Consider the following 15,058-nt stretch of genomic DNA (forward strand, 5'->3'; position numbering starts at 1 on the left):
CCTCTGCCTCCTAAGTTCAAGCGGTTCTCCTGCCTCAGCCTCCCGAGTAGCTGGGACTACAGGCGCGTACTACCATGCCTCATTTCCCTTCTTTTGTGGAATCTTTGCAACTCAAAAATGCAAAGAATCCTTAGCAATAACCTTGACTATACAGTAATATAGCAATAAACCACAGAGCATATTGACTATCTGATGTGTGGAGAGTAAATATCTTGCTCTAATATTTGCTGAGGTTTTCAGCAGTAATGTTAACACTACTAAGGAGATATAATCAGTAATAATCACTAAGTCTCTTTTGTGAGTAATATTAGAAGCATAAACATAGGAATTATTACCTGTGGCAACATGACGTCCCATTCCAAATATGGCATAAATTATGGCAGGAAACAGAGACCCATATAAACCAAACACTGGGTGCACAGATGAGAGAACAGCAAAGGCCAATCCTGTGAAGAAGACTAGGGTAATTAGAACCAGCTTATAACCCCAAGACACAGTCTGTTACACAATAGAATAGGTGTTAGTTTACTTATAGACAAAATGAATCATACTTTATTCTACTTGCTCAACAAGAGACTAGCATTATTGCCCTAAATAAAAGAAAATTCCCTCCTTAATTCATTTTTGTAATTGCAAAAACCATTATTTTTGGACGAATGCTTTTTCCTTTGATTGCAGAGATGTCTACAAAAAAAAAAAAAAAAAAAAAAAAAAAAAAAAACCGGGGTTCAGAGTGTCTTCCTGTTAAATGGTAGGTTTGACAGTAACATTGTAAAATATCTCCAGGCACATTAAAATTTTAGAAGTATTTCACATATATAATTTTATTTGCACAATAGCATCTGTAAGATAGGCAAGACTAGAAGCTTTACTCCTGACAGATGAGAAGCCTGAAATGGAATGGGAACTAGGGCTGGAAAAAATGGATGCATACTCAACATTGGCTGGTTGGCCAGATACACAGCCAGCCTGGGACTGTGTGTCACAGAGGTAGGGCTGATGTACAAACTCATGTGCTTCCCAACTAACTGGACCTTGGCTTATATTTCAGGTACAGTGTCTGAGTGGAAAAAGAAATACACTTTTCTTATTCAAGGAGTAAGAAATAATTCACAACTGTTCATTTTTATTCCTTGTAGATACTATTGCCTACAGAGTTGTTATGAAACATGCACATAGAAAATGTTCTTAGACATGTCTTAATGACCACTGATGGTTTAAATGTGACCAAAATATCTATGAGTATGGGTTCATAAAATTATCTGGATTGTGGCTGGTCCTTGGAATGACAAATTCATTCAAATGTTTCAGTTAAATTGGGCATAAAGGACTTTACATATTACAAAGGCACTCGAGAATGGAGGAGGCATTAGATTCTGGAGTCTCTGAATATGAGGCCAGGTAATTATTCACACCATAAAGCCTGGCTGATTCTAATATCAATAATTTTTACTGTTGAACTTTTACCATTTTTAAATTAAATGAAATCCCCTTCTTAATAAGCTCCGTAGTTATCTTTCAGATATTTTTCAAGCAGTAGAAGCCATTTTTGCTGCATTTAAAATATATGAAAAGTCAACTAATGACCACTCCTTTCTTCTTTTTAAAAACCATCTGGGTTGCTTGTTTGCTGGTAATGTATTCCTATAGGCTGGTGAAAATATGATAAAAGTGATTATAGAAGAGTCAGTGGCAGAGGCTGTTCTAGAATTTCATAAAGGCACAGTGAGAAGTAGAAAGGATGGTGTTAAGGGGCAGGTCTTGAAGATATGTTAGCATCGGCAGGCTAAATATTCCCCATCTCTACCAAGAAGCACCTTTTGGCATTTTTAGTGCAAGCAACTTTGTAAAATATACTATTTACATCAGCCATATGAAAAGCTAGAAAACAACTTTTTCTCATCCATTTTTCAGAATAAGTTACCTGATAAAAAGTTATCTATTAAGAGACATAAATGCAGAGTGTTCCTGAGTAACAAAAAAAATGTAGCCCACATTTTACAAGATCACACAGATCGACTAAATCAGTGGTGGGGAAGAAAGGCATATTGAGCAAAAGCTCCTGGATTAATCATATGGTCACTACATTCTGATAACTGTGGTCAATACTGACAGGATCAAAATTGTTCAGAGGTAGACCCATTTGGCTGCTCTGCTTGCAACAGGTAGATGTAACATAAAGCTGGAAGCGGCTGGATCCTCTTATCTTACCCTGTGAATAGCATGAATAGCTACCTCCTGTTTATCTGCCTACCTTATCACAATAACACTCATCTCTCTCCGTGTTTACCCCAAATAAAATCCATAACAAACTTAGTTTAAAAACTGGATTTTCCCAGATCTCATGTTTCTGTCAAATTAAAATGGGAATAATCATGTAAAATATATTTAATTTTTCAACGATCCCTAGACCTGTAAATTAAATACAAAATATCATGTCAGGAGATTCTACTAGAACAACATCCAAGACCAGAAATCATGTAGACATTTCTTTTATCTCGTATTGCACAGATATTGAGCTTTTACTTTAAACAACAATATCATTCACCTTGAATGTAAATCCTCTTCTCTGTTAATGTGTCAATGAACAATGGCCAAAACACAGGAGGAATGAACTAATTCAGATATACAGTACTGTAAAACATCAAGTATCCTTTCCACAAATAAGAACCTCAAGGCCCAAGACCATCCCCCACAGAAGTACCTCAAAAAAAGGAGAGACAGTTGGATAAAGTTTCCTTTTTCTGATTCGTTTATTATGCTGGTTCATGATATAAACTGGATACATAGTCTCTCTCATACATGCACATGTGCACACACATACACACACACTCACACAAGCTAAAATATGTTAAGTGCCCCCAAAATAGTGAATAGCTTAATAAGTCAGTAACAAATTAGCAGAATTATCTCTACTTTCTCTGTAATGAAACATGGCATCCAATTCAAATAAGAGCAAAAATACAACTCTCTAATGCTATTATTTTGGGGAAAAATACTGCAAATGCTGACAGACACTTTTGTAACATAATCTAATTTAGATAAGAGCAAAAGCAACAAAAACAAAAGTATCAAGGAATAGACACAGTGTTAGGCTAAATTGTCACAAAAGAGGATGGCTGAGGGGATGGATGAAATCTTTAGATGGCTGATTATTTTTAGAGGGACAATTATTTAATGGTAATGTAAGGCTGATACAGTCACAAAAGGATGGTCACGAGAAGACTTTGAAATATGTAATTTTTAGGAAAACATACTTTGTAGGTATGATAATGGTTATAGGAGAAGAGACTCTAGATTCCCATATCAAAATCACCAGTAGTCTCAGGGTTTGTGAACACTACCAATCTTTAAAGAAGCCCTTTGTGTGAAGCTGAACATTTGCCACCAGTATGCCTTGTCCCTCCAACCCATGCTGTGCTGAGATTGGCTTCCCTAGGCACAGTGCCTGACCCCAGACCAAGAGGGACCATGAAAGCAGGTAAGTAGCCCAATCTCCGGCTCTGCTCCTATTACAATCTTTTGACTGAGATCACTAGAAAGTAACTCAATCACTAGTGATGAGAAAGGGAACTATTTATCACAGAGAAGATTTCTATATTAAGATTCAGATTTTTATTTCAGTTTCAGACTAGTTTATTTATATTTACATGACATTATAGCAAGTGTTCAGAAAACCAAAGAAACACACATGGAGTTTAGAAGTTGAGTAATGTATCCAAAGTTACAAATTGGTGCTAGAATTACACATAGAAAAGCCCTCTGTTAGATACTCTATGTTTTGTTGGCCTAGCAGCCTTACCTTTTTATTGTAAGGTCAGACAGCTAGGACTTAGAAGCACTAGTTTTGTTCCCCTCAGATATGAATAAAAAACCAACAATATTTTATAGACTATAGCCATTGTATGGAGCTTCAAATATGACCCAGAAAATTAGAGCTAACGCAACTCAGTGGGGCAGCTCTTACAGTAGAATTTACTGCCCTGGAAATGTTGTCCTCTTCATAAAGCACATTAGAGTGCTGTTATGGGTTGAATTGTGTTCCCCTAAAATTTACATGTTGAACTCCTAACCATCATTACCTCAGAATGTGATCTTACTTGGAAAAAGGTCATATCTTACATAATTAGTTAAGATGAACTCATCATGGAATAGGGTAGGACCCTAATGCAATATGACTGGTGTCCCTATAAAAGAAGACCAAGTGAAGAGACATGCAAGCACACAGGAAGAACATCATGTGACAATCAAGGCATGTGAATGCCATGTGAAGATGAAGGCACGTGAACACCACGTGAACGCCACGTGTAGATGAAGGCAAGTGAATGCCACGTGATGATGAAGGCATGTGAATGCCACATGAAGATGAAGGCATGTGAAGGCCATGTGAAGATGAAGGCATGTGAAGGCCACATGATGATGAAGGCAAGTGAATGCCACGTGACAATGAAGGTATGTGAAGGCCATGTGAAGATGAAGGCATGTGAAGGCCACATGATGATGAAGGCAAGTGAATGCCACGTGACAATGAAGGTATGTGACTGCCACATGACGATGAAGGCATGTGAAGGCCATGTGAAGATGAAGGCAAGTGAATGCCATGTGAAGATGAAGGCGTGTGAATGTCACGTGATGACGAAGGCATGTGAACACCATGTGATGATGAAGTCATGTGAATGCCACGTGAAAATGAAGGCATGTGAACATCATGTGAAGATTGAGGTGCTGTTTCCAGATGCAAAAGAATATGAAAGCTTGCCAGCAAACCACCAGAAGCTAGAGAAGATGCATGGAACAGATTCTCCCTTCACGGCCTTTGGAAGAAACCAAACCTGTCAACTCCTTAATTTTGGGCTTCTAGCCTCAAGAATAACTTCCTGTGGTGGAAGACACCCTGTTTGTGGTACTTTATTATGATCACCCTACACACCCTACACAACTAATTTAGGTGACAATGTTTAGAGGGAGACAGAAAGCAAGAGGTCATTTGATGCTGGAGAGTTCAACCTTACTTTCTGCACAGGATCAAATCACTTGTTCCTAATAAATATTAAATAATATTGCAACTTTTGTACTTCTAATTCATAATCCCTGAATCTCTATAATTTCATTTAAATTTTGTATTAGGAATCATCAAAAGTAGCACCCAAGAAATTTAGTTTCTAAAGAAGGCTATGAGGTTATGTTGCTAAAGGTAAAGATAGTCTTTTAAGGAACTGCTTGCTTAATACTCAGATGTAAGAGTTAAAGTTTCATCCAATCTCTGCTATACATGGTACCACCATTAGAAATTGTGTTCACAGGATTCTCAAGGCAATATTCTCAGGACTCAGTATCTATAACTTTAAGGAGATTGAGTCTGTTCACTGTCTAAAAACAAATGTGAGTAAAGATAGGCCAATCATATTTGGAACTGTGGTTAGTTTTTTAAAGCTTTGTAGAATTAAGTTTCCACAAAAAGAAACACACTTTAATTGTTTAATTAGTCTCTCCTATTTCTGGTACACAAGAAAGAAAATATTTGCAAAATAACAAGATGACTGACTAGGCTGACTAGCTTACGTAAAACCCTAGAGGCTCCTGCCCTCTACTCGCAGTCTGCTTCTAACCAGAGTTGCTGTTAGGGTGTTCACTGCATTTTGGGGGAATAAGAAAACAGTGCCTCTTCCCAGATGATCTAATTCACCTTGTTTGTGACCAATGACTGAGAAACTACCACTCAGAAAAACAATGGTAAATTTCCCCGATCTTCTCCAAAAATGGAAAACTAAGTATCTTCTACAAAAATGGAAAACTTTTAGTTTGGCTAGTTTCTATCTATATGTATCTATCTATATACATATATACATATATTTCTCAAAATCATGTTAAAAGACTGTATTCATTTTTTTAAGTTGCCAAACCAAAACCAAGCAATGCTTTTTAGTTAATTCTAAATGTTGGACTCACGGATGGATTATTGCATTTGGCAATGGTAGAAAAGAAACTCTAGGATTTGAGAAATTTATTTTAAAAGCAAAGCCAAAATTCTTGTCCTAATAAGTCTTACCACTTGATAATTCATAGTATTATCCAAATAACACCACCTCAGTAAAGATATTTCATATGAATAAAAGCCAGTCAATGACAAAAGCTTAAGTATTTCTTATAAATACCTGAGAGTTGGGAGTGGAGATGGCAGAGTGATGTCTTGAATATTGAGCTTCAGAGGTATTTTTGCTTGCATTTAAAAACTTAAGCCTAGAATGGCTAAGGAGAAAAGCACTTTAAAGTTCTCATTCCAAAGAATAAAGGCTAAGTACCAATAATTTCCATAAGAGAAAGAGTAAGAGTTACGAATTTGGAGAAAATACCAATAAGAAGACCCAAGGAAAAGAAATGAAAGATTAAATCCTGTGCTACATTCATTGATCACCAAGTTAAGGTCCTGATGAGTAGCCTTTTCAATGAAAATGAAAGGGCGTCTTTTATGAACAAGAGAAATGGAAAAGAAGGTGAACCTGAGGCACTTTTCTAGGTAACAATTAGAAAATAGGAATAGCTACCTCAGGAAATGTGAAGACATCGTACGAGTTCTGTTCTTCCTCTCCCTATCCCTCTCTCCCTTCCCCATCGTTTGCTTCCTCCCTCTCTCCCTTCCTGGACTTCTCCCCTTCTCTTTCTGTATTTTTAAATTTATCTCATATATTCTCTGGCTCTGAAAAAGGTGGTGGAAATATCTTGAATCCCTTAACACTAGGAGAGTGGATAGATAAAAATCTTGAGTCAGATACCCTTCTTCTAAAATTTGAGTTTTGCTTACACAAAAATTCTAGAATGTTTTTAACTCACATTTATGGTTTCATGGAAGCATGAATGATTTTTAAAAATTTTTTTGCTACTAAAAATAACTAAACAATAAAGGGGGAATGAATGACTGGATCCCAAGTAGTCTTACAAAAAGGAGCAATGCTTACGCTGAGCGCTGAATGAGGAGTAACAGATGAACAAAAAAGCATGAGGAGTAGATGCCTGAGAAGGAGATAAATTTAGGTAGAAGAAATGTGTTCAAAAGCACAGTATTCTGAAAATGTTTGTTTAGCTCACCTGGGATGTAAAGCCATTTGGTATGCTCAGCAAAAGGGACGCATGTGACAAAGTGCCAGGAGATGAAATTCGATGGTAAAGAGTCTTCAGTATTAAGTGGTAAGAACTCACCTGAGATTCGGGGTGATAGGAGCTGGAACCTACAAGACCCTCTGTTTCCTCCAACTTCCTCTGTGTTGTAACACAACAATCAGGTTAGAATTGGCAAGGCCAGGAAGGAGCATCTGAGGTCAAAGTTGATGCCACAATCACAAGCGCTTAGCTGCATTCTCTTTGGTGCCAGAGGAAATCCAACACACCTAATGACAGAGGAAAGAGCCTGTGCCTCCTCAAGAGCTGAGCAAAATCTAGAATTTTGCCACTGATTGGGGAGAAAGGAGGAGGATTTTGGCCAGCAAAAGCATAGAAGTTTCCTAAGAGAACTGCTGTCTCATCAGCCTGCTGTGGCCTGGGAGGGGTCATTCCATCCTGTGGCTCTAGAGAAGAACTGCAGCAGCACGTAGAACTTCCATAGTCAGAGAAGCCTTGTACTCAATCCTAGAAATATCTTCTCAAACCTCAGCTGATTGGCCTCTGCCCACAAAGACAGAATCTGCATTCCCTTGAACAGCTTCTTATTCATTCCTGCTTGAGAGAGCCTAATGGCCAGGTTGATGTAGGTGCTGAGAGAACACATACCCTGATTAGAACTAACTTAAGTGGTTGGTTCTTTTTTGGTTCTCAAAATAACCAAAGGTAGGAGAACAAATTGAATCTAAGAGTGACTACACATGAATGAAAAATGATGGCCTCAGATAGCTGAGAAGCTGAAAAAAGTAATCATGTGCAAATTTTACCTCAATAAGTGTGACTAAAAAAATAAGAACTCCCAAAGAGATATCAGCTAGCAAATACCAGCAAAAGATATACAACTTTCCAATATAAAACATCAATAAACAGCTGAAAAGGTATGCTTAATATTCTGAAAAGCAAAATACTACTATCATTGTGGCTGGAGAGATGCAGTCTCTGATTAGGCCAGAGTCACTTCCTATCCCTCATGGCAGATAATGTTGGCTTATAGGAACCAATGGCCCGAGAGTGGGAGGGGGATGATTCTCCAAGGTACCAGAAGAAGAAAAAACAGATGTAGGTAAGAAACACCTCCACATACATATATACCTTGATCCAGTGGCTTCGGAAACTGTCTCATATCCTGTAAGAATGCATACCTAATATTGTGAACTTAAAATAGTTTTTGTACTGGTTGAACGTGAAAATACAGGCAGCCTTTTGTATTTGCCGGCAATTGGTTCCAGGACACCCCGGGACACCAAAATCTGCAGATTTTCAAGTCACTTATAGAAAATGGCATATTATAGCCAGCCCTCCATATTCCGGGGTTTTGATGCTTATGGATATGGAGGGCTGACTGTAATCTCAATGCCTGTATCAATATAAAGATCTTTAGACACACTTCTGCACAAATGTACCATGGAATATTATACAGCTCTTTAAAAGGCTAAGAACTACATCCATTAACTGGGAGACATGTCCATTATACGTGGTTGCACATGAAAAAAAAAAGTCTCAGACTTATGTTTTGTATGATACTCTTATGTAAAAATCTAAAAAGAGGGCTACTGGTGTTTTTTTATATATCTTTGAATCTTTATCACTTTGTAAAATGAGTTCATAAAACCTATGCAATTTAAACATTTTTGATTAAGACTTTTTAAAGCAATCTGAATATTATCCTGAATTTTAAGGAAGCTATTAGGGAATTTTTTTCTAATGGGAGAAATTGTGATAAGGTTTACTTTTAGGTGGTCACTACAGAAGTTATATGGAAGAAATACGAGACTGACAGAAAGAGCAGTTAGGAAACTACTACAGATATTCAGGTTGTGGCAGTGAAGAAAGGGACAGCATTTCCCAAAGAAATATAGCTCATCATATATAAATAGGTGTTACACACACATATTTAAAAAACTAATCAGTTTCACCGCCTGAGGCTTGAGCACAGAACACTTTCTTTCTGGAATACGCCACAGGGCCAAAGGTGACTGACTGGATCCAAAGTACTGAATTAGGTTATGTGAAGAGATAGATGAAAAGAAGGAAAAATAAACTGATGGGAATTGCCAGATGCAGAGAAAAAAAGTAGGGGAAAAGAGCATAAAGGAAGCCATGGCCAAGAATCTGTGGTAATTCCACTGAAATGGCACTCCTGGCAAATAACAGAAATGTCCTTTGAATTTGACAAGAGACAGACTAATGGTGGCCTTGGAAAGAGTGCTTCCTGGGGAATAGAGGATGTGGGGAACAAGGAGGAGCAAATGGATCTTGCTGGAAGGAGAAGAGGCAGAAAATACAAATTCATCTTTGAAAAGTACCGTTTGGAAGAGGAGAGAAAGGCTTTGTGCTAAACAGGGACATGAGATCAAGAAAAGTTGAGTTTGTTTTCTTACAAGTTTTGAGATAGGAGAAACTTGGGCCAAGGGGCAGATCCAGGTTTTGTGAGTCCTAAATCTTACATATGTTGGGAGGCTTCCACAGGAAAGATAAAATTGCACATAGAATTAGTTACCTTCCACATAAAATGTGAAACTGTAAAACAACTAGAAGAAAATATTGTGGAAAACCTCCATGACATTGGTCTGGGCACTGATTTATTTTTTATATGATGCCAAAAGCCCAGGCAACAAAAGAAAAAATAGACTAATGGGATTACATCAAACTAAAAAGCTTCTGCACAGCAAAGGAAAAGAGTGAAGAGACAACCTACAGAATAGGATAAAATACTTGCCAACCATACATTCAATGAGAGGTTAATATCCAAAATATGTAAGGAACTCAAACAACTCAAGAGCAAGAAAATAAGTAACCTGATTTTTTAAATGGGCAAAAGACCTGAGTAGAAGTGTCTCAGAAGAAGACATACAAAGGGCCAATAGGTATACTAAAATAAAAGATAACAACACTAATCATTAGGGAAATACAAATTAAAATCACAATGTGATATAACCTCACCTCAGTTAGAATGGCTATTACCAAAAAGACAAAAGGTAAGTGTTGATGAGGATATGAAGAAAAGGAAAGCCATGTATACTGTTGGTGGTAATGTAAATTAGTATAGTCATTATGGAAAACAGTATGGAGGTTCCTCAAAAAATTAAAAATAGAACTTCCATATGAATCAGCAATTCCACTACTGGGCATATATCCAAAGAAAAGGAAATCAGTATATCAAAAATATACCTGCACTCCCACATTCATTGCAGCACTATTCACAATAGCCAAGATAGGGAATCAACCTAAGTGTCCATCAAAGGATAACTGGATTTTTTTTAATGTGGTATATATATATACACACTATGAAATACTGTTAAGCATTAAAATAAGGGGATCCTATCATTTGTGACATTGTAGATGAATTTGAAGTACATATTAAATGAAATAAGCCAGGCAGAGAAGGACAATTACCACCTAATCTTACTTATACAGGGAATCTAAAGAAGCTTAACTAATAGAAAGAGTGAAATGATAGTTACCAGAAGCTGACGGGGGTCGGGGTTTGGAGGAGAATTGGAGATATGTTGGTCAAAAAGCAAAAAATTTCAGTTAGGAGAAATAAGTTCAAAAGACCTATGTACACCACGGTGACTATAGTTAATAACAATATATTGCATACTTGAAAATTGCTAAGAGAACAGATTTTAAGTGTTCTCACAACAAAAAAGTGTGAGATAATGTATGTGTTAATTAGCTTGATTTAGTCATTTCATAATGCATACATATATCAAAACATCATGTTGTACTTCATAAGCATATATAATTTTTGTCAATTAAAAAATAATAAAATTCATTAAAAAGGCAAATATTCATTTAGAATGAGAAATCACACCAAATTATAAATTATAAGAAGCTGACAAATTCCATGATCCAGAAAAAAAATAATATCTTTGTATTAATTTCATGATATACTTCTATAATACTTTTACTCTATGATACCTCTGTATACATATCTAGTATATACTTCTATATATTATGATTTTAGACTGTGTAGTCTTTGAACACTTCTACATATGACTATGATTTGTGTAATATTTTCTATAGAGAGAATAAAAAGATAATTTTGGCTTTCCTCTTATTTGTCAGACATCTCTTATGCGTCAATTCAAATGTTCTTGGCCTCACCTGTCTCTTGTAGCTCTGCAAGAGCTCTGTCTGACTTCCTGTGATGCAATCTGACGGGTCCTTTTTTTTCTAGAGCCCTGGGGCTTCCCTGTTGACACCTGCTCTGGGATTCTGTTAATGCCCAGACTCATACATACCAACTCAGAGGAGCACCCAAGGAATAAAACTTTGAGCAATAAGAGAGTGAGCTGGAGAATAAATGTTTCCACTTCCCCTCTCCTCCTGCCACTGAAAGATGGTCTAGAAGTGACATTGATAGCTTTGTGGGGGGCATGGTTCCAATGATATAGCAGTCAGCCACTCTCGGAGGTAGTCAGCTCTGTAACAAGCATCCTCTCATCTCTCCCTCCTGGTCCCTAGCTCCTGCCCCCTTGGTTTACACTCCCTAACGATATGTGGTAGCAGCACATAAACCCTGACTCAGTCACTAATTTGGGGGAGAATAAGCCTAAGATAGCACTGTTTATTTAAGTTTGTTTTTTAACATTGATACATTAAAATATTTTATTTTAGTTTTGTACCAAGTTAATAATATCATGTGAAGTTTAAACTATAAAATTGAAAAAGCCTCCATTAAAATTCTTAATAGCTGTAAAGTTTTAGGGAATTTTAAGTTTTCTTGTACAGAAACATAAATACTTGAATTGCAGACATTAACAAGTTTATTGACAATGTTCTTGTTATAGGGCCATATTATGAGTTCTATTTTATGTCTATCAATGTCAGTATTTTGTGGCAACATTTTCTTAGCCAGATTGTAAACATATTGCAGCCACTTTGATGCCACTGGACATAAGATGTGTGACCCAAATGGGGTTGAGTTGGTAAGAGACATTGTTCTCAATTTATGTTAAAATATCTTACTTCTAAAATTTTACAAAAATATATGAGCATGAAAAAACATTGACTTTGAAAGGAGCATATGCAAACTGGGATGCAGTATTGAACAGGGCAGATAATTAGCATGCAAATAGCAGTTTTATATGTGAATTACCAAAGGCAGTGGGAGAATGATTAGCCTCCACTTGAGAGAGATGTCCAAGAGATAATGCCTTTGTATCAGAGGGTCAGGTTTTAAGAAAGACAAACAGGTGGAGAGAATATTTTGTGAACATTTTGAAAGTGTGCAGTTTATTCCCAAAGAAAGAGGGGTTCCTGAGGGTGCATTGGTAAAGGCTGGCAATGAAGAAATCACTGGAAGTCCAAACCAGGGAGAAGGACACACATCACAGTATTAGAAGGAAAGCAAGGGAAAAGAGGGCTCATTGAGAAAGGACTTGATTTCCATGTCAAGAATTCTAAGGATGACAGGAACCAGAGGCATGCATGTGTGTTGAAATGCAAAATACATGAAATATACCATTTATTTGTTTCTTCTTACCATTTTTACTTCAGACTCTGAGACCCCTAGGTTAGGAAGAGAAAGTGACAGCAACAGTGGTTTCTGGTTTTCTGGGTCTCAATGTTAAATGGAAGAAAATCAAAAGTTTATGGGATATGGAAGGAAGCAGATGATAAGATGAAGTGCATTTTAAAAGATCAGCAATTTATGGCTTTGTCTGAGATTGTTGGCCAAGGAATTATTTCTGCTTCAGCAAATTTTAACCCAAGTAGAAAGAAGGACAGTCAAGTGTGAATCCTGATGAGAGTCCCAACATAGCTTCTAAATCCCATAGAGTCCAATTACTAGAGGAAGGAAAGGAGAATGGTCAGTTCAGGTCCAGTTCAGCTCAGAAGGAAGAAATGATCTTGGCTACAAGGGGGCCTGATTTGGAGAAGAATTTTGATGAACACCGTCTCTAACTCCTAGTATCTGCTAGAATTTTCACTGTAGTTGTATTTAATGGAATCCAGGATTTATAAACAAAAATGGGGCTCATAGCACCACATAAAATCAATGACTTCTTTGAAAAGTAAAAAAATGTCAAATGAATGCAAGATAATAGTAACAATAAAATAATATACAAATGCAATTTAGTAGTGAATTTGTTTTCTTAAACTAGATTTTGAAATGATATGAATTATTTTTTCAAGATCACTAATAAAAAATGGCCAGTCTTTTTGTGATTTCTATCTTTTGATATTTTAGTAGAAGAGATGTTATTTAGCTATCTTCAAAATTTGAGGGGGAAAAAAAAGGAAGCAATCCCTTGGCCATAAAGTGACAGAATTATGTAAGTAAACATCAGACCATGTATGTGGGATGATATCACTTTTCAGATTGTGATTGTTTAATTAATTCAAAAATTGATTATACACAGCCATCATGCTCTGAAAGGGTTAATTTACTACTTAAAGATAATCCAGTTATTTTTGGAGAAGATTAGTTAGCTCACCGGCTTCAAGAGGATAAGTGTGCAATAGCAAACATTAAGGCCCACATGAAAATGAGGAAATACCAAGCAAGGGAAAAGGCACACAACGCTAATCTCTGACTGTAAGCAAGACTGAGAGGCGATTGTCTGGTCAGACCAGTGCATACAGTCATGGTCCAGGACAGCACTCCCTTCTCACACAATTTATCCTTAGAGGAGGAAGTGGCTTGGACACCCGACATCATACCAAAGCAGTAATGATGTTTCTCTTTGCACAGTGCCATTCCCCAGCAATTCCCCCAAAGTTTAGGCACAATAAGCTAAAAGAGAATGATCATGGATCCACATGTATCATGTAAGCATACAAAATATTCATTAAAATATTCTTTTAGGCCAGGTATGGTGGCTCACAACCATAGTCCCAGCTCTTGAGAGACCAAGGAGGGTGGATCACTTGAGCCCAGGGTTTCAAGACCAGCCTGAGCAATACAATGAGACCCTGCCTCCACAAAAAAATTTAAAGAAAAAAATCAGTGAAAGATGTATGCCTGTAGTCCCAGCTACTCAGCAGACAGAAGTGGGAGGATCATTTGAGACTGGGAGGTCAAGGCTGCAGTGAACTGTGAACATGCCTCTGCACTCCAACCTGGGCAACAAAGTAAGACACTATCTCAAAAATAATAATAATAATAATCTTCTACTCAGTTATCGTGTAAGTGCTGGCTACATGCCCAGAGACCCAAAATTCTATATTCTATGTTGTTATATATTACAATTATATATTCTATATATATTCAATATATAGAGAGTGAGTCTAAAATGCTAATTAAGCTATATGGCATAGCTTCCTATGCTGTTTTGGATTTGTTTGTTTTCTTTTTCTGTTTCTATTTTTTAACTAGATAGACGAGGGTTAGGGAGATAAGAGAAGTGGAAGAGAGACGGAATATGTGCGCATTTATGCATAGAGTACCTGCAGATGTTAAATGGTATCTATCCAGTAATTGATCTCAGTGATATTTAGAAGTAAGTTTCAAAGTACCCATCCTTGGCAATTTTTTTTAAGTAGGTACTATTTATTTGCAGTTGGCTATAGCAAGGGAGTCAGCCATGCATCGTTAGCATTTCCCAGAGACTCAACGGTAGGTAGGGGAGCAGGAAAACCTAACAGTGAATAAAAAGGGAAGGCTTGAAGTGCATTCAGGTTGGAGAAAAATTAACATGGAGAAACTGGAAGCAGGCTAACTAGAAGTAGAGCAACCTATGTAATTGCTTTGGGAAGTATATTTGGCTTTCTCTGGTTGGTTCTGAGTTGGAAGCAGTGGGTAAAAATTAAGGAAGTTGGTAGTCAGTGACCAATTTGAGATAAGAGAGTGCCCTTAAAAAGATGTCTAGAATTTGTCTGACCTAATTGTTTTCAAAAGATTTATTGCAAAGCTAATGTTCTCCACCTCCTTATCTTCTTACCTTCAGGTAGC

At 37.0% G+C, this 15,058-nt stretch overlaps 1 protein-coding gene across 3 annotated transcripts in view; it reads right to left on the bottom strand.

Moving 5' to 3' along the window:
- LOC105497269 (solute carrier family 26 member 7) overlaps window positions 1-15,058 on the bottom strand; it is a 143,737-nt gene that overhangs the window by 103,519 nt on the left and 25,160 nt on the right. For all 3 annotated transcript variants that reach the window (XM_024797730.2, XM_011768276.3, XM_011768275.3), the window contains exon 3: window positions 336-446. In XM_024797730.2, the coding sequence (XP_024653498.2) occupies window positions 336-446 (111 nt within the window). The remainder of the gene's footprint in view (window positions 1-335; window positions 447-15,058) is intronic.

This window comes from Macaca nemestrina, chromosome 8 (genome assembly GCF_043159975.1).
Source record: "Macaca nemestrina isolate mMacNem1 chromosome 8, mMacNem.hap1, whole genome shotgun sequence".
NCBI lineage: Eukaryota > Metazoa > Chordata > Mammalia > Primates > Cercopithecidae > Macaca > Macaca nemestrina.